Raw genomic sequence first — 19,799 nt, forward strand, 5'->3', positions numbered from 1 at the left:
ATGTAAACTGACGGGCTTTAAGATGTCCACTTGTAATCGGATCGGACGGGTGTTAATACCAGGTCTGAATTCCCTCACTGATTTCTTCTCCTCTTTAAAAGGTACAGAGTATGTAGCTTATATGCGGTCTTGTGCAGAGGTAGGTTTTATGTAGGGCTATGGTTATTAGAGTGAGTTGGGTTAATTTACATTTCACCAACAGGTAAGTGCAAGTATAAAGTAAAAAGCCAGTATTAGGTTCAGAGGTAGGTTTATTGATTTGTATCATTTTATGACTTTTAAGACCTAATTGAATTTTAGATATTTAACACTTTTGAGGATCTGCAGACACCCTGTTGTTTACAAGAAATGCCAAAGAGTGACAAAGTATAGTTTTTACCCTCAGTTTAAATTCCAACATGCACTGGTCATGTTACAGTAGATTTAACAAATTATTTCAATCATCATTTATTTATTGTTTATACTAGAATAAACTAACATAATCGTATAATAAAGAAGACAGCCACAACTATGCAAAACATGAAACTATTTGCCTAGGTTGTTTGCCGTGGTAAATTTGTATCTTTGCTCATCAACATGCCTGTATACATTTTTGGTGTTGGAAAAACTGCAGACTGAAGACAACATGCATTTCAACAACTCATTTATTCTCATCACAAAATGGTTCATAAGAACAACAAAACTTAAAGTGATTTGCAGTTAGATCAAACACTCCCCATCCTGACCAAATCAAACTTCATAACCTCACAATATTCTTGATATATATATAAAAAGGAAAGCAAAATCAAACAGGAAATTTCCATCTATATACAGGTCCGGTTCAGTTGTAGGAATATTAAAACCTTGGTGCACCATAGTCGTCAGGCATCCGCTCAATGTTGTACCTGTATGAAAAAAACAAAACAAAATTAATACAGCTGTGTTTCTGATGAAGCTTTAACTTACTCTAGAATGAGGCTGATTGAAATGTGTGTGACATGTTATGAAAGAAAAAACACACACATCATAAGTTACCACATAGTTAAAGCTATATTTTGGAGCAGTGTTACCTGTGGTTTGAGATGTACATGATGGGCACCCCGGGGATCTTCCTGATCCTTCTCTTCAGATCTCTGTCCACGGTAGCCAGGATGTAACACTTGTGCTGTGGAAATATTTTTATGTAAGTAAGTGCCAAAACTACATAGAGTTATATGATATACATTTACCCACAATGATGAATTGATTGTTGCACTACCAGCAGTTAATTTTATTGCTTGTTCTGTAGCAAGTAGTGACCACAACTCTGTAGCAGTTCTACAGCAGTTTAAGTGACATCGTTACATTCAGCATTTAGTCAAATCTGTGACAGAGCAAATATTGACAAGCATCTTTTATCAAAATGCCCTTGTAATTACAGCAGCTTTGTGATTCTTAATTCATGATTTTTAAGTTGTATTGCCTTCTCTTTTACTCTACACACTGTACCAGTTGATTTTTACAGTCTCTTTGTGAACCAACTTTTGTTTATGACATCTCATAATGTTTTTTTTATTATCATTGAATTTCCCAGTTATCAGTTTTACAATTACAGTAAAACTTCAGGGGCCAACACCTGTTTTCAGCATGTATTAGAAATGTAGTTACTTTGCTGCAACGTTGTGCACCTTCACACACAGTAAGAGCAGAAGAATGACAATTTGAACAGATTTAAAGGATGTGAAGCAGATTATCTGTGCCGCAGGTCAGGCTTTAAAAAGCAGTCAAAATACTTGTAAATGCGATGCACTCTTCTGCATAAAATATATAATTTTATGCACGTTTCTTGACACATTTCTGTACGTACGACTATAATAACATCCTAAATGTGAATAACTGTACAACTAGGATTGCCATCTGGTCATATATGAAAATATGTATGCCTCATTCAGAAGATACCTCTGAGTAAAATGAATGGATATATTGATAAATGGACAGTTTTGTACAATGCAGGTCTGTACATCTAAAGTAATTCAATACATCTTATGGCCTTCTAGACCTAGAAATGCAACTATCATGATGTTATCTTTATTTTTCCACACACTGCTGCTGCTACTGTGCACACCATTCATGCATGTTATAGACCTTTTCCGCGGCAGACACTTTTAATGCTCATAGCAGGAAAATCACAGATGTTGTATACTTAAAGCAAATAGTATTTAAAGCACAATACAAGGACCCTTAAAGTAGCTCACCTAATGGAGTCAATTACAGTACACTGTGCTTTTCCTGCTATGATCAGCTGAAAACGACTCTTACTCAACATACTGTAGTGTTCATCATGAAGTGAACTCTTGACATTCGATTACACGTGTGTAAAGCTGCAGTTGTACTTTAAAGCAAATTACCTGTGTTACCCTTTGGACTAAACAGTCATCAGCATATGTTCCCTTGTGTGCGCACGGCAGGCGCTCAAACCTCGGATCCTTGGCTATCCTGCAAAAACAAAACACACAAAAAATGTCATATATGAAGAATTATTTTTAAGAAGACAGAATAGGTTGATGACCCTTGTGCTAATTTATATTCAGCAGCTTGTACCTGAGTGCGACTCTGTACTTCATTCCAAGCTTTTCAATCTCAGCCATCACGCAGTCTGTGATATATGGGATGCCTGGATTGGACAGAATTGCAGGGGGAAAAAATTATTTCCATGCTCACTAAGTATCGTTATTAATAATAATAATTGGCAGCAGTACTTACATTTTGCATACAGGCAGTCCATCATAGACTGAACGATGTCCAATTTGGCCTTGATGGAGAAGTTGATGAAATTTGTGTCGATAAGAATGTGGTATGGTGGACCAAGCTGAGTGTTGTACTGGAAGAACAGGCATGATGGGTGCTTTGAACTGTGCAAAAAGAAATGAAGTTAAAGAGCCATCCACCACAACTCATCATTTAATGCAAGCTGTAGTGTGTCCAACTTACACTTCTCTTTCCTTAAGCTCGGAGGGATCTTTCTTCTTTTTCTCTGTTGCTTTGGCTCGGTCCTTCTCTTTTCTATAAAAATAAAGAATAGGAGTCCTTTATGATCCGCAAACTGCTTTTACTGTTTGTTTTGTTGCATTTGTGCATGAGAATAAGCTTGATTAATAAACTGTACAGAGCTAACAAATAAGATGGCTAAGTCAAGGGTGAGTAGCAATTATTTAAACTCACATTCTGTGATCTTTCAGATTGATCATTCTCTTCATGACAGCAAACTTCTTTGTTTTCTGCTTCCCCTAGACCGAACAAATGAAACACAGAGTAATTGGTTACAAACAAGATATCACAACTAACAGTATCTATTATTTTACTGCAGGAGTGGACACTGTTAAACAGTGTTAATGGAGAATTCGAGCACAACATCAGCAATCTACTGATTAAGTATTCAGCTACCGTCTTTAACAGCTCAAAGTTTAGTAACAGAGAAACAAAACTGATTATTGAAGCTGTTCTTTAGATATGAATACGACTTATACAGTTATTTACAAAACAAACACCGAATTCATTAGCTCAACACTGAAAATCTAACCACAGGGCTACATTTGTGGTCACAACGTCTCAGGTTGACAACTGCCGACTGAATTTGATTCATTTTGTGGCCAAAACCTTTGGAGTGACAAATGTAAATCACATATTAAGTTGAATATTGCTTTCAGCAGCTATAACGTGAGGCACAAGTTAGCTTACTTAACATTGATGCGCTAGGCTAACAGTTAGCTAACTTAGCTCAGTGGCTTGTCTGCCAAAAAAGCGTCAACGCCTACTTAATGATATACAGAACAGTACACTTTAAGGTACAACAATTAGAAGGAGAGCCGTGGTGTAACTATAACACAGTTAGAGATTACATACCATATTTTAAAGTTGAGACTACAGCTGAGTGAGCTTGCTCCCCTCGTGTATCGATGCGCATACAGGTGACGTAATCAAAAAGCGACACCTTTTCTGCGCATTTTCCGGGTGCTAAGCTAATGCCTGACAGACGAAGGTAGATGCAGTGTTTGATGGCAGAGATTAATGACATTTTTGCATGTTCAGTTTTGCTTTGTGTAGCCGTGCATTTGCAAGAGACGTCTAGTGGACGTGTTGCGACTTTCGTCTTGATAAACAACGTGGGTTTGCGACGAGCTTTGTGAAAATTCGCTTACATTGTTGGCTAACTTGGCTAGCAGGTAGCATTGTGCTGTCGGTGTTCGCTGTACAACTGATGCTACCGTGGCAGTTTGTCAGTACCATGCTAACAGTTGTTAACATTAGCCTCCAGCTTTACCTTGCGCTCATGGTGTCAATAGACCTGCGAGAAGTGATGATATTGCAGTTAGCTTGTTAAACGCAATGCTCTGCTCCCTGTGTTTTCTGGCTTTTGAACCGTCGTTCATGCAACTGTCCGGCAAAACTCAACCAAAGCTGGCTGTTTAGATAGCCTGTTTTGTTGGCCATCTGGTTGTTTATGACCGTGGCAGCGGATGACATTTGGAAACGTTTTGACACCTGAGCTAGCACTTCTACACAACACGTCATTATCAATACCACCATCGTCTGAACTGGTATTGTTGAATGGGTTTTAGAGTGTAATTTAGACCTGGTTTATATGAGTTAGGTAGCTTATCCTCGCCAAACAGATGCTAGTTAGAGTTTTATGACCATTCTTTAGCCAAGTTCTTCATACATATTTCAGTGCCGTAGATTACATGTAATGTTATTCTCCCATCAGCCAACACTTCTCCAAGGTGACACTTAAATATTCATGCTTTCTTGGCAAAGCAGGTTGTTGTGAAGCTCTCATCATATACAGTCTAATTGACCATTGTTCCTCTGAAGAATTCATCTGCTGAAAATGTAACATTTATTCCTGTATTTTGGTCTAGCTGTTTGGAGCCTAAGCAGTTTTTTCTTCACTCATAGGATCCTTGACTTGACTGGCCCCCTGGTGAGAGGCACTTTTCCTTTGAGCACGGAGGGATCTCAGTGAAGGCTGAAAGATGGTCTGATGGACCGCCGCTTCTTCCTGACCTTCCTCCTCTGCTCTGTGTCGTGGATCTTCTTCTGGGAAGTGCGCTGGAAGAAAGGAAAAGAAAGTCAGATTGAGGAATGGCTCCAAGGACATAGCCTCTCTCAGTACGGACACTTATTCGAAGGTCAGTGGGTTACAGTCATCTCCGTTTGAGATTCACATGAGCGTTGCAGCATAGAAGTTTGGTTGATGGTCTAATCCAGGGTGAAGTAAGCAGGTGTAGATTCAGTGACCTGCAAGAAAAGTTCTAATTGCTTGGAACTTTCTGGTTAGGATGGTTTCTCAAAACATGAGCTTACATCCAGCACTTTTCACCTTTAGCAGATATACCAGGGATAAGTGTCATGTTTAACTGGACTTGAACTATGATTAATGCAAGGAGATCGTTTTGCTTATTGCTTTGACCCTGGTCACTTTTTTGGTTTTGAACACTGAATATTCAGGCTTATGAGATGCCTGTGGCATGCACGGACAATCAGCACAGGCTTAAATGCTCATTATGATAGACTTTGATGAGTATTTAAGCCCGTGCTCAAGCAGTACTAATGTTGATTTGTTGGAAAGTTATGTGATTGGGGATTTCTCTGTGCTGTTCATGTGTCATCCAGATGTACAGACACTGGAGGAACTGAGTCTGAGTGTACTGAGTCGTCTGGAAGAGGTGGTGAAGGAACAGCAGCGCTGGAGGGAGATTGCAGAGGCCCACATCCAGCTGCTCCGAGATTTTGCCTTCCAGGAGTGGCTTTGCTCCCAGAACCTGGAGCATTATTACCATACGTAAGCAATGAAAGGTCTTAACTCTAACATCTACACCAATCTGACATACAGTCATTTGCAGCTTTCGTTTTAGGAATAATTTCTTGTTGGCGTGTCATAAAATGTCGATTTTTCCCGGAAAGTTTGTTACTTTTTTCTGTAGAGTCTTGAATTGGCTATGTGTTTACAGTCATGTTTAATGCTGGTTCACACAAGCTATATTTGTATATGTCCACTTGAGGGCACCCTCTGCATTTATGGTTAGCTGAGTTTGCTGACACTGGGCTGTGGAGGCTGCAGTGTTTCAGAGGGTCACTGCAGTAGAAAGTATTCTTTAGAGACTGTTAGCGTGAGACCCTGCAGCAATGCAGATGTTTGTGTGTATGTGTGTTGGGTGCTTGATGCAATCACCGCCGGCTATGATAAGTAGTTGCTGCTTTATCAAAATGTTGCCTGTTTGCCCTGTCTCAGTGGAGGGAAAGTCAATTGTAATGTTTCTAAAGGTCAGTTGTCTGTCTCAAACACAGAATCATATCATAGTTGTTTATCATGTTAATAAGCAAAACTATCTGACATTGATAAGGGGGCACAGTGTCATCTTTCTGAAGGTCGTGGCTGTCACACTACCGCTGCCTCCATCTTTATTCATTGGACTGTATACCTTTTTTTTCAAAGATTCTGGGAGAGCTTTGATTCAGTGACTTACTGTCATAACAGGTCTTTACACACCACACACTATGAACTGTACGCAGCAGCATGCTTGTTAATTCATATTCTACATGACATTAAAAGGAAACAATGTCACATACATGAGCTTTGCTTAAAAATGTTAGTAAAGTCGCATGTTTATTTTTCTGTACAAAAATAAACTATGACTTTTATATTTTGTTGATGTTAAATGTTACTAAGGGGGAAAAAGTTTTCTGTGAATGTTTAGCCCTTAAAGTATGTGTTAATACAGCTAAAAGATTTTCATCTTATTTCAGTAATTATTACAATAATAATGTGTGGCCATTATAATTACACTACGGTACACTAAGGTTAATTTCCACACTAGCCTGTTCCTAGTGTCAACAGACAAAGATGCAATGCTGCAATAGTAGCTTTACTATAGGAGATTCTGTTTTGGGTTTATTGGTTGAAACAATTTATTTAGCATTTTCCTCTGCTGCGTTTATCTAGACCTCTGTATGGTGCTACATATAAGTACTATGAACATTGAAACATTAGAAAAGTCATTTAGTTTGTTTTGATGCTCTCCACATTGATGTTTCATTCATTTGGCTCAGGTGGTGCCCAAAACGGCTTGGATGTTGTACCTAAGCCTTATAATGGGAGGGAGAACCCTGCATGCCGCACCACCTCACCCTTGTTGTTGACATAACTAAAGAGTTAAGCTGATAAGATCCGGGTTATTCTTGCAGAGTTTCACAAAAAGACAGTGTTTGTTTTGTGTGTGGGACACCCTGTTAGCAGTTCAGTCAGCAGTATTGCTCAGTTGGTGTAGGGCAACACTGAGCAATCATGATGGGGTTGTATTTCTAATGGCTTTACTTGGAAAGTATTTAAGCATTGCTGCCACACCTGCTCTTTACGTAACTGCACGTACTTTCGCTTTTGTTTCCCAACACAGACTGAAAACCTTGGGTTGTGTGAATCTGGATGACCTGTCACAGTTTGACAGTCAACTGCAGCTGTCTCTAGCTGCCTGGGGCTACTACTACGAAGACTACATAAGGTTGTCTACAGGCATCAAAATCCTCCAGACGTCCAGGGGGAGTCGTGACCAGGACTACGAGATCCGGCTGGTGCACAGCCTTGCTGAGAGGCGTCTGAATGAGAAGTGGTCAATTGGTGAGATCATTTTCTTGCCTTCGAATTGTTGTAGTTTGGGTCACGTTCCACAGCTGCAAAATGTCAGGAGGCATTTTGATATAAGACATAAACATGCGATGGATTGCACTGTTGCTACGTGCTGCTAAGTGTTTTCATAAATGGTGTTGCAACAAGAGTCACACATCATTTGAGTGTAGCTCAAGTGAAGTGTTGGAGAACACTAATCTTAGTGTTGCTTCATCTCAATGTACAGCCTAACATCTGTTTGATTTTCTGTGTTTTTCTCCCTCATGAAAACACAGTGTTCAGTCCTATTAAGGATAAATGTAGGGCAACATAATGGCATTCCTAATGCACAACCATATTACTTGTTATTATACACATAGTACCCTTATTATATTAATATTTTTGCCCAGAGTGTGGTTTTTGACTTCCTTACAAAAGTTCACAACTGGTCACATAAATCACACATTGTTTGTTGTTGCTTCATTTGACAGGACAGCGTGTAAGAGTGTATTGTCTTCATCTTAATTATTCATTGGTGCATTGTCCTCTTGTCTTTTCAGCGGGAGCTCTCATATTTGGCTGTACTGTGGCGCTGTGCTTCTTGATAAGGGACCTCATGTTTTACGTTATTGGTGAGTCCTGTGTTGTTGCTGTGATTGGAGTTTGGACTGATATGGGTGGTACTGTAGGTGCTACTAGGTGGCTCATTCATACTGTTCATGCAAGCATATACTGATGATGTAGTAGTACTGGTTTTACAAATGTGCTTCATAGTGTTTGTACAGAAGGGTTTGTTATAAAATTTTGGTCTCATAAATCTTTGTCAAACTTAAATCTCTGTTTTAGTAGTGAATCAACTTATTTAAAAAAAAACTAATAAATGCCTTATGTTTATTGCAAACACCTGCCAACAACCTTTCTCCTGTGTTTCTTCCCTTCCTGTGGCAGGTGGAATTACTGTTTCCATCATAGCGTTTGTCTTTACCATCAAGTTCCTCTGCGAGCTTGCAGCGAGGGTGGTCAGCTTCCTGCAGAATGAGGATCCAGGGCGACGCGGTGACCGCAGCATCTACGACTATGTCCGGGGCAACTACCTGGACCCACGTTCCTGCAAGGTGTCTTGGGATTGGAAAGAGCCGCAGGAAGTTGGACAGACTATGAGTTTCAGGGTCCAGGTATATTGGGTTGCAAAACTAAGTTCATCAATGTAGAATGGATTTTTTTATTTTCTGTATTGAATTATACTCAGTTTGTCCTTTTGTCTTCTCAGCTGTTCTACAAGAATGGCCAGCCTTTCCCGGCTCATCGGCCAGTGGGACTGAGGGTCAACATCACTCACATTGAACTGGCTCTGGACATCCCTGTTACACAGGAGGTTCTGCAAGAACCAGAGTCCAACGTAGTCAAGGTGGCCTTCACAGTGCGCAAGGCCGGACGCTATGAGGTTGCCGTCAAGCTGGGTGGCCTCAATGTGGCATACAGCCCTTATTACAAGATATTCCAGCCAGGTATTACTACTGTATCTGTTACAGATCCAACCCATGATTTGATATGTTTAATTACTAATTTGCCAAGTGTTGATTGAGTATTCTTGTGCTCTTTTGTTCATTTCAGGTACAGTTGTCCCATCCAAAACCAAGATAGCCTACCATTTCTCCACCCTGGTGCTAACAAATGGCCAGCAGCACACTTTGCAGATTGAACCTCGGGACGAGTATGGAAACCCAACCAGTAACTCCACGTCTCTGACAGATGAAGCCAACTACAGCGTCCATGTGCACTCTGTAAGGCAACAAACCCCTTCCCTATTATCCGTTATACTGTCGTTAATGTCTTGATTACAAATGTAAAAATGAAAGCCAGCATTTCTCCTCACTCTTAATTTCCCAATTGCACAATCACCTACTTCACAGAATAGATACTTACTAGTCTGTTCCAAGCTGGGATTTATTTTAGTTTTCCTGTTTTTCCAGCTGGGCACAGCGGACGATGACAATCTGGAGGGGTACTATAGTAAGTCAGTTTCACTCAACAAGCAGCAGTGTCAAGTGATGCTGAGATTGACCCTAAGGAGGACGGGCTGTTTCAGGGCCCGCATCTCCTACAAAGACCAGCCACTCAGCAACGGGGAATTTGACATTATTGTTCTCAATGGTGAGCATTCTTTCCGTTCTGAAGAAAAATACACTACTATAGAAGAAATTTGTCCCAGGGGCCTCATTATAGAGACTTCCAAAGTCTGAAATGATATCCTATCTGAGTTTAGGATGACATTTAGATTTTTTGGAATGACAGAAACAAGTCTCCTAACTACATACCTTATCTTAGGATAGGATTTTAGCTGTAACAGAACCATCCTAACTGAAAAGAAGTTACAAAAACTAAGTTAGGTGGCATAGATTCAAAAGAACTGCCAATAATTGCAGCAGCACTGTTGTTATGTCTGTATGGCAATGATAATGAAGATGGGGAACAACATACACCCCGACATATTTGGATTGAAAGGCTACTGAAACGGTAACTGTTGGAGAAACTAACACTGTTATTATCCTGTTTGATAAGCTAACATCAATGTAAGGCTGTTTAAGGTAAGATATGAAGTCTGAGATGGTATAGGATAGAAACCTGAGTTTTGTAATTGCTTCAGTAATAGGAAGATAGGGTTTTCTTTACTATATTTGAAGCCTAAGATACAGGACTAGCCAAAAATGTCTGTAATGAGGCTCCAGGAATGCAATGCACTTTTCTAATAACGTTTGGGTGCATTGAAGAGATTTATTTTTGTTCCTTCAGCGTGTGTTTTCAAAGTCTATAACTCATATTCTCATTACATATTTCAGAGAATGAGAAGGCCTGTGTGGAGAAGAATGTTTCCACTCCAGGCATAAGTATCTACTTTGAGGCATACCTTTACAGCAGTGGGAACTACAGCAGTTCCTCATGGCAGTTACCAGCCTCCTCTTTGCTAGCTCCCCAGAGGAGGCCCTCCATGGGAGAAGAGGAGGATGAGCACGACTCTCCTGTGGAGGGACAACCTGAGAAGGTTAAGAAACCAAAAAAGGTCTACTGTTACATATCGCCAAAGGTAAGTGGCCAGCATATAGAGGTTAGTTTTAGTTAGTGTGATTTTTCTGTCACTGTAATAAAGTAAGAGATTCTGTATTTGAGAGGGTTGAACTCAACATTGATGCAACATAACTTGGACTTTTATGTCAAACAGCAACTATCCGTGAAGGAGTTCTACCTGAAAATTATTCCGTGGCGCCTTTTCACCTTTCGAGTATGTCCAGGAACAAAGGTAAGCAGTGCTGATGTCAAAAAAATATATAAAACAGGCCCACTTGCATTTGGTTTGACAAGCTCACCATAATCTCCTGCTCTCTTCCTAGTTCACTTATTATGGTCCTGACCCGGTTCACAAGTACCTAACTCTCGTGGTGGATGATGGGATACAGCCTCCCGTGGAGCTCAGCTGCAAAGACAGGAACATCATGGCTGCCACCTTCATTCGCTTCCTACACAAGAACATTGGTTCGTCTCAGTCTAATGTTACTACTGTTGCATCAAGCTGCACTTAGTGAATACTGCCTTTGATGTGGACCGCAGCAGTAATTTGATGATATTGTCCATAGGTGGCTCTGAAACCTTCCAAGACAAGGTGAACTTCTTTCAACGTGAACTCAGGCACATTCACTCCAAGAGACCTCGCACCAAGACCTGCCTAAAAATCACTCGACACTGCATTCTAGATTCAGTGAGTGCTGCTTCATAACACTGTTTCATAAGCATTGCATTATAAAACATATGTGCATGTAATCAGTCAGTCATGTGGCTCCAGTGAATTGAACTCTCTCATTTATCTGTCTCTCCCGCTGTTGCTCAGTCCCTGAAGGCAACGAGGAACTTCTCTGTGTCAGACTGGAGTAAGAACTTTGAGGTCGTGTTTCAGGATGAGGAAGGTAAACGACACATTTGAATATAACTGAGGTACAAGCTGTCTTCAGTGTACCTTTAAAGGGACAGTTCATCCAAAAATCAAAAATACATATCTTTTCTCTTACCTGTCGTACTATTAATCCATCAAGACTGTTTTGGTGTGAGCTGCAGAGTGTTGGAGATGCAGGCTGTAGAGATGTCTGCCTCCTCTGGAAGCTTAGTTAGCTTAGTTAGCTCGCCTGTTGTTGCTCAGAACAAGGTCTTTGCATTATGTCGAGTAACTGGGTCATGATTTCTGAAGAGAGACATTGCTGTTGAGTGTTTCTTTGTTCCATTATGTTATAGAGAAAGTAGACATCTCTAACTTAGATATCTTCAAAACTCAGCATCTCACACCAAATAATCTAGATGGATGAATAGCGCCACAGGAAAGACGATAAATACGTATCTTAATTGTGAGGCAATCTGTCCATTTTAGGTTAAAATTTCTAAACTTTTTCTGTTGCTGCTAGCACTTTACATAAAAACAAAAAGGCCTCAAAATTTCCTAATAGAAAGTTACAGACCCAGTTTTTCATTGAGGTGACCACACCGCTAAAACCTTTGACATTTCCCTGCAGCTCTGGACTGGGGAGGGCCTCGCAGGGAGTGGTTTGAGTTGATTTGTAAGACGCTCTTTGACACCTCCAACCAGCTGTTCACCCGCTTCAGCGACAACAACCAGGGCCTCGTACGTTATTCTTTATTACCACATAAACCACATTCAAAATCACCTGTGGCTGCAATTAAGAAAAAATAAAAGAGAGCATTCATCTTCATTTTCCAGGTGCACCCAAACGCTGAACGCCCAGCCCACCTGCGTCTAAAGATGTATGAGTTTGCGGGTCGCATCGTAGGGAAGTGCCTGTATGAGTCGGCGCTGGGTGGGGCCTACAAACAGCTGGTCCGAGCTCGCTTTACACGGTCCTTCTTGGCCCAGATTATTGGCCTCAGGATGAACTACAAGGTATGGAACACAGTACAGGTTTTGATTGTTTACCTTCTGCTGTCAGCTGGTCTGTCTCATCACTTGAAACTTTCATCGTAAAGCCAAGAAACTCATTGACGTCTTTCTTGGCATTATTTATTTCGTGGAGAACAAGCCAGCATGTTTTGCCATTTATCCAACTTCCCAAGATTTCAAAGCAGAGAACTAAAGCCGACTCAATCATGTTTTTATCCCTCCATCGAGAAGATTAAGTGCCATGTTTATTTAAGAACTTCATTTTCTTATGTTTTCGTATTGTTTTCCACACGCAGTACTTTGAGACGGACGACCAGGAGTTCTACAAAACTAAAGTCTGCTTCATCCTAAACAATGATGTGAGCGAAATGGACCTGGTGTTCGCCGAGGAGAAGTACAGCAAGTCAGGACAGCTGGAGAAGGTGAGGCAACACTTTGGAAAGGAACCTTTGTTTTTATCCCTGATGTAATTTCACAGGAGATAGGAGCAATAAACCAAGCAAAAGGAACCATATTGGTTGTTTGGCAAGCTACTCGTTTTTCTTTAAGAGGGGGAGTGTTGAGTTTACATAAAGGTGGATGAGTAGAGTTTGGTATTCTTGGCCCTTTGTAAACTTTGTTGCTCGGTTATAAAAATACCACACAATAAGTGGATGTGTGACTTCCCATGTTGAAACAGAGTTCAACCCACTTGTTATTAATTAGAGACATATTGCCCAAACATTTCTACTAATGCATAAAAGTGCAGGACAACCAAACACACACGTGTTAGTAGGTGTGTAAATCACGATCACAGGTTTCATAACGATACAATATTGTATTATTTAAATTCAATGATACAGTATTTTCCAGTATCACAAAGTCTGCCACGGAACAATTTGGCATTTAACATTGCATAAATTAGCCTTGAGGTTAGCAGACTCCCTTTACTCCATCCAGTCATCCATTATCTGAAACCGCGTATCCTTTTCAGGGTCACGGGGGGGCTGGAGCCGATCCCAGCTGACATTGGGCGATGGCGGGGTACACCCTGGATAAGTCGCCAGTTCATCACAGTTCCTTTACTCAAGCTTCACAAATTACATGTATTATTTATACTACCCTTTCACGGTTTCTTTAAGTCACTGCATCTTGTGACAGAGCACAATTTAACACACCACACTTGAATTGACAACACTGTTGAAACAGAGTAGTTAATACTGCTTTAGTGAGAGCGAAATGCTGAGATCTCCTGTTTGAGTTTGACCCGTCTTTTCTCAGAAATCCAAAATATTTCACACTGATGAATTGTTTACAAGAGGGGACTAAATATCCTCATCGTCTTGTTCTTTTCTACTTGCCATTACCTACCCGGCGCTAACACTGTTTGAATGTTTAGTAAGGAGCTGCACTTAGATGGTGTAGGTGACACGGACGTGCCAGGGGAATTTTAAAATAAAGATGTGTCTTTAAGATGATGATATAGATCAAAGGTCACTTGGCATCAATCACATTAGACTATGAATGCTGAATCGATACATCAATGGATTGTTGTTGTTTTGAAGTGTCAGACCTGTACTATTAGATTTTACAGGTCAATAAAGTTTGTAAACTCTTACTGAACTCATATTCTCATCCCGTCTCTGCCACCTTGCCTGTACTGGTCTTTGAGACCCACACAACAAGAGATTTGTAAACTGTTTCATTCTTCTTATGTAATTTGGCCAACATTAACATCCTGCCACATGTTCTCTTGCAGGTGGTGGAGTTGATATCAGGGGGAGCTCAGATTGCTGTTACCAATGAAAACAAGATGCATTATCTCAACCTGCTGGCCCAGTACAGACTGGCCAGCCAGGTGAGAGATGAGGTGGAACACTTCCTGAAAGGTGAGGAAACCAGCACAGCTGCAGTCTGATATGTTTTGCCAGTTTCTCTCGTTTGAGAACTCCGGTAATGTTCATGTAATTAGAGTCATTTCCTGATTAATTGCAGGTTTGAACGAACTGGTTCCAGAAAACCTGCTAGCCATATTTGATGAGAATGAGTTGGAGGTATGTGTGATGTTTATAATGAAATCCTGTTGATCTTTAAAATGCCACTGGCTAATTATGAATTTTTCCGTTTAATCTTTTCAGCTGTTAATGTGTGGCACCGGGGATATAAACGTGCAGGACTTCAAGGCCCATGCTGTGATTGTCGGAGGATCGTGGCACTTCAGAGAGAAAGTATGTCATGGAAATTCTCTGTTTCCATTTTCTTTTAACAGCAGGTCAGTGACAGAAATGTCTGAGTATGTTGAATTTCTGTTCCGCAGGTGATGAAGTGGTTCTGGGCCGTGGTGTCTAGCTTCACCCAGGAGGAGTTGGCTCGTCTGTTGCAGTTCACCACCGGCTCCTCACAGCTTCCACCTGGAGGATTCAACACCCTTTGCCCCTCCTTCCAGATCATCGCTGCCCCCACACACAGCACCCTGCCCACTGCACACACGTGGTGAGTAGGAAAACACAAGCAAAACAAAAGACTTGAGGTTTTAGAGATGGCAATGTCGGATGGTCCACCACTTTGGTCAAGACTGAAACGGCAATGAAACATTTTTTAAGGATTGCCATAAAATTTTGTACTGGCATTCATGGTCCTCAGATGATGAATTCTACCAACTTGGTGATCACTGACTTTTCACCAAGCCCCACCAACAGGTCATAGTTTTAACTTTTCCTGTGGAATATCTCAACATCTACTGGATGGATGGGTGCAGATATTTTGTACAGACATTCATGGTTCCCAGATGATGTATCCCAATGATTTTTGTGAACTACTGGCTTTTTCTTTAGCACAATCATTAGGTCAAAACTGTATTTGTTCCAGGTTGAGTCCGGTTGGAGGCCTTTGTTCTCCCCTCCTCAATTCCCATCATCTCTCCAGTAATACTGGCTGTTAGAGGCATCAGATAAGAATCTGAATCTGAGAATTCCCATCAACCTCAGCTGTACTTTGTGTGCCCTCACTGTGTTGTTGTTGCATATTTTACTTTTTTTAAAACATTTTTTTACAGTTGCCAAATATCTCAGTGTTGTGATCACTTTGATTTCTGCTGTTTATAGCATTACTGCGTGTCAGAGATGTGGGCGCATCTCTAATGAGTTCGACCGCAAACATTATCCCTAAACTGTAACATTTCATTAACTCACTGTCATTCTGTGTTTGGAGAATATTTCTCCTCCCTCTTCGTTTTTCCACCATTTTCTCCTCTGCTTAAGAAACTCTTAAGGCATTTAAAAGTTCTCCTTCTCACTTCAGGGCTAAGATGCTTTGTGAATAACTACAAGGATCTAGTCTTAAAACTTTGCTTAGAATTTCGTCACTTGGAGCAATTCTTACTTGGAACATTTATGAGTATGGCCGCTGGACACTGTAGTTTTTTGCAAAAGTTACACAAAAAAGGGGTATATTGTGCCTGGTGTACATTGACAATAAATTAATCTTCATCAATTTTCAGAGGCAGATGAATACATATGAGTTCCTCTATTAAGTATTTAATAAATGTATGTAGGAATAACTCAAAATAAACTACAATTGCTGTGTGTTTAGTAATGACGCAACATGTCACCCAGTGCACAGTGTGGCTTATTGATGTGTTTTAAATAGCTCTTGGGCAACAATGGAGCTCTATGGTACAGAGGACTAAGATATGTCAGGACAGGAAATGCTTACAACTAAGTCATTGTTGGTTTCTGTCTTTTCATTGGATTTGTTAACACTAAGAAAAATATATATATACAGTATATTTAAATCACCATACATTTATTCTCAAGATTGTCAAATGGTTAAATCACAGTTAAATAAATGCTTTATTGGGATCTAAATGTTTGCCGTCTCTGTATGGTCCTCTTTTCTTTCTAGTTTTAACCAGCTGTGCCTCCCGACCTACGACTCCTACGAGGAGCTGCACAAGATGTTGAAGCTGGCAATCAGTGAGGGCAGCGAGGGCTTCGGCATGCTCTGACTCTCCCATCGCTGGCACTGTGGGCCCACTTGTACAAGAGGAGCTAGCACTGCCCGTTCCAGTGTACCTGTTCCCTGCATTCATCTGCATTTAACAGTGGGCGTCTTGGCAGAGAATCACCCAGACTCCCTCTAAATACTCTCTCAGGATGAGAGGGCGTTACAGGAAGAAGGCTGACCTGATCCCGGGACTCAATGATGTGAACTCCTGTACTACTGTATGTATATAAATATCTTGCTTTTGTACAAAAAAAAAAAGAAACCAGGAACTGCTGAAAAGGGTGAGGTTTGGGCTAGTTTTATTTCTTAATGCTAAAGTTAGCTTAGTTTTATATGTTTGAAAGACTAGAGCAAAGGCCTTGAGTATTACTGTATAACTACTTTTTTTTGCGTTTTGCAAACTGAGGAACACTTAAGTGCAACGGCAGCCTACTTGTGACGTGGGTGACGCGTGCATCTCCAGCACTTTGGCCTTAATCGATCAGGGACTGATGTGTGTATGTAAATATATAATATCACTCTTTTATTTCAATACTTGTACATAGGAGTGTGTATACATCTGGTTATATTCATCTGGTTACCTTTTTTTGATTTGACATTAAAGGAGAAGGGATTTCTTTATTGTTGCACGTTTGATGGGTTGAGAGTTTATATGATTTCTATAAGCTTTTTTTTTTTCATTCAGAAATTAATAGGTTTTAAAAAAGCCAAGTAATTTCTATTGTTTATACATGTTTTTAACTTATTGTGTCTTGAAAGAACATTTGTGTTGACCCCTACTGTTTAAAATATGTTCGTCTGGAGTGGGAAAATGTTTTTGTTATTGTTTTATAACCTGCCTTATTCATGCCCTTTGCCTCTGATTGTATCCAGAGAGGTGCGTAGTCAACAGGTAATACATATATTCTGACTTTTCTTCTAGTACATGCAGGGGTCACTGTGGATGTGAGTGTTGGTTGGATGTTGGGGAGAGCCCATGTATAACAAAAATGTTGTTATATATGCTGAATGCGTTTTACTTTTACATTCACAGCCTTTTATGGGTTTACCTCAGAATCTCCTATGCCACCTTTGCATCCTCTGTTCAAGCACATGTATAGCAAAGCATAGTTTGTTCATAGTTGCCTCCTTCCAGTCCTGACAATACAACCTTTAGCCATATTATCCCACATCCTCAGTAAACTAAAGCATTATATCAGTGGCGTTTCTATCCTTTATGTTATTGTAAAACTATTTATCTTCAATGCTGTCCGTACTGTCAATATCCTGAGCCAACAATTGTTTTTTTTCTCTTTTTTTTCTGTTGATAATTCTGTAGCAATTCCTTTGCTGTTCCAGAGTTTACATGTTCATTAGTCATATGTTTTTTTTAACAGTGTGTGCTGCCAGAGTGTTTAGGAAAATTCATGTTTAGACTTGGAAACAAAAAAGAAAACATTAATGGATTCATCTTCTCATTAATATTTGTATTTATGTTCACGTTTCCCCTCAGAGCACTCTGGATGCAGTTTCACTCCTCACATTTTTCTCACAGTCGGCAGTGAAAGTTTGACTCGGCCACTAAGAGATTCGATGTTGTTTTTATTCAAAGGCAAAGATGACACATTCTGACTGTAGTTGCTGCAGGTTGGGATAAACTGCATCGGTTCACCCGAGCCAATGCAGCGTCCGCTTGGGATTTGATGGGTATTCGCTTGTGCTTTAGCTGGCTTTTTACAGTGTTAAGAGGTTTATAAGAGGGTTTATGTTTGTTTGGGTTGTGCAATGTTGACCTGATGTGCTGAGGAGACAAGTGAAAATGTTATAAGTGCTTATGAAAATGTTTCATGAAGGGTGTGTTCTCAGCACCAGTACCAATGGCTGATATCATATTTATATGAAGTAAAAGGTAGTTTAAGCATCACATGTGTTAGCTGTCCCGTTAGATAGGACCATTATAAACAAATATGAAGGAGGTCTGTCCTGTAGTTTTATGTTCTTGTTTAATGTTTTTGCTTTTCATGAGCATCTATTACTCTGTTTTATGTTTAGGTTGTTTCTGGGTTAGATGACATGAGTGTGACTTTTAGCATTGTAGATATTGTGAAATATTTGCCGATGACTTTGAAGCTGGGGTCCCTTTTTCTTTTCTTTTTTTAATGGCAAAGTCTTTGCTGATGAATGTTTGAGATTCTCTGCACTGCAGGCCCTTTGTTTATGGGAATAAAAATGATGGACTAAATTCTTATGACCTTATCTCACTTTATTTTTTGCGCATCATATTTGGATTGTGTGAAACAGCGTGATTACGCAACCTTCTTACACTTTAAACCTGGATTTGCATTTGGCACGGGGTACAGAAGAACTGGAGGATATTTTTGGTCAAAATCAAAGTCCAAATAGAAAATGTAAAGAGATAAAATTAAATGGATAGATCATTTTGACTACACTACTTGGACAATCAGGTTGCAATTAAACTTAAAAAAAATGGAAAAAGCAAATTAAAATTAAAAAATGCTCACACTGAAAGCTTAAATTTTAAATGTGAAATTGAAAAAGGCAATTAAAAATAAACTCAAAATGGAAAAGCTTTGGTAGATAAGAAAATGCACTTTTAAAACTTGGCATTTGACATTTTGCTTGAGGCTTGAGGAAGGGTTTCACACACACAAACCAGTGATTCCAAAATTTGCCAAGAGGTCATCTGAGAAAGAAGACCAAAAGTGTTCTCAATATAATGAAAATAAGCTTCACAATGTTTTTGCCTTCACTTGAGGTAATGACTTGGAAGATCTCATCACTGGTAGCCCTGTTGTCTTAATACATGGAACGGTCTTTAATCATAAGAGGGTTTGATGCATAAAAATAGCAACAAAAACATCCATTGAAGGAAAATTCATGCCAACTTAGATAATTGAAAAGAAAAATGTTTCAGTAATTTTTCAAGCAAAAAGTAAAAATTAGCTTGTTCCATTTTCTTAAATGTAAGGCTTTGCTACTTTTCTGTCATTTATGATGGTAAATTGTCACTTTTGGCTCTTTTTCACACTTTTTTGGACATTTTATAGACAAAGCAATTATTCCATTAATAAAATAATCACCAAATTAATCAATGATAAAAGTAATCGTCAATGTAAACTGAAGACTAGCTCCTTCAGTAAGTTTGGATAGTTGTGGAATTTGTTGCAATGGACGAAGAAAGTGAAGTTAAACGCTCTTTAATCAGAAACTAAAATCATTTTCAGATATTTTTTGATTTGCATATTTAATTTGACT

General features: G+C 39.7%; 2 protein-coding genes across 2 annotated transcripts; one reads left to right on the top strand and one right to left on the bottom strand.

Annotated features, from left to right (window-relative positions):
* Positions 1 to 626: 626 nt before the first annotated feature.
* On the bottom strand, positions 627 to 3,945 carry fcf1 (FCF1 rRNA-processing protein). The gene is made up of 8 exons (XM_073483383.1): positions 3,862 to 3,945; positions 3,181 to 3,245; positions 2,950 to 3,021; positions 2,722 to 2,870; positions 2,560 to 2,632; positions 2,367 to 2,454; positions 1,050 to 1,144; positions 627 to 884 (listed from the first exon to the last, which is right to left on the bottom strand). The coding sequence occupies exons 1-8, from the start codon at positions 3,862 to 3,864 to the stop codon at positions 836 to 838; spliced, it is 594 nt and encodes a 197-aa protein (XP_073339484.1). The 5' UTR covers positions 3,865 to 3,945; the 3' UTR covers positions 627 to 835.
* On the top strand, positions 3,945 to 16,788 carry arel1 (apoptosis resistant E3 ubiquitin protein ligase 1). Its single transcript, XM_073483382.1, has 22 exons — positions 3,945 to 3,997; positions 4,915 to 5,147; positions 5,632 to 5,800; positions 7,413 to 7,633; positions 8,182 to 8,253; positions 8,570 to 8,796; positions 8,892 to 9,129; positions 9,236 to 9,405; positions 9,595 to 9,775; positions 10,462 to 10,706; positions 10,842 to 10,919; positions 11,011 to 11,152; positions 11,254 to 11,375; positions 11,505 to 11,580; positions 12,178 to 12,287; positions 12,384 to 12,563; positions 12,857 to 12,982; positions 14,299 to 14,428; positions 14,535 to 14,593; positions 14,678 to 14,767; positions 14,857 to 15,032; positions 16,443 to 16,788. The coding sequence occupies exons 2-22, from the start codon at positions 5,000 to 5,002 to the stop codon at positions 16,543 to 16,545; spliced, it is 3,063 nt and encodes a 1,020-aa protein (XP_073339483.1). The 5' UTR covers positions 3,945 to 3,997; positions 4,915 to 4,999; the 3' UTR covers positions 16,546 to 16,788.
* The last annotated feature ends 3,011 nt before the right edge of the window (positions 16,789 to 19,799 follow it).

The sequence above is a fragment of the Pagrus major genome, chromosome 16 (genome assembly GCF_040436345.1).
Source record: "Pagrus major chromosome 16, Pma_NU_1.0".
Lineage (NCBI taxonomy): Eukaryota > Metazoa > Chordata > Actinopteri > Spariformes > Sparidae > Pagrus > Pagrus major.

Coding starts and splice junctions, on each gene's coding strand:
- fcf1 (XM_073483383.1), bottom strand. Junction 3,022..3,180: donor AATCTGAAAGATCACAGAAT/GTGAGTTTAAAT, acceptor TTATTTTTATAG/AAAAGAGAAGGACCGAGCCA. Junction 2,871..2,949: donor GAGCTTAAGGAAAGAGAAGT/GTAAGTTGGACA, acceptor CTTTTTGCACAG/TTCAAAGCACCCATCATGCC.
- arel1 (XM_073483382.1), top strand. CDS start 5,000: ATGGACCGCCGCTTCTTCCTGACCTTCCTCCTCTGCTCTGTGTCGTGG. Junction 12,983..14,298: donor AGTCAGGACAGCTGGAGAAG/GTGAGGCAACAC, acceptor GTTCTCTTGCAG/GTGGTGGAGTTGATATCAGG. Junction 14,768..14,856: donor CGTGGCACTTCAGAGAGAAA/GTATGTCATGGA, acceptor TCTGTTCCGCAG/GTGATGAAGTGGTTCTGGGC.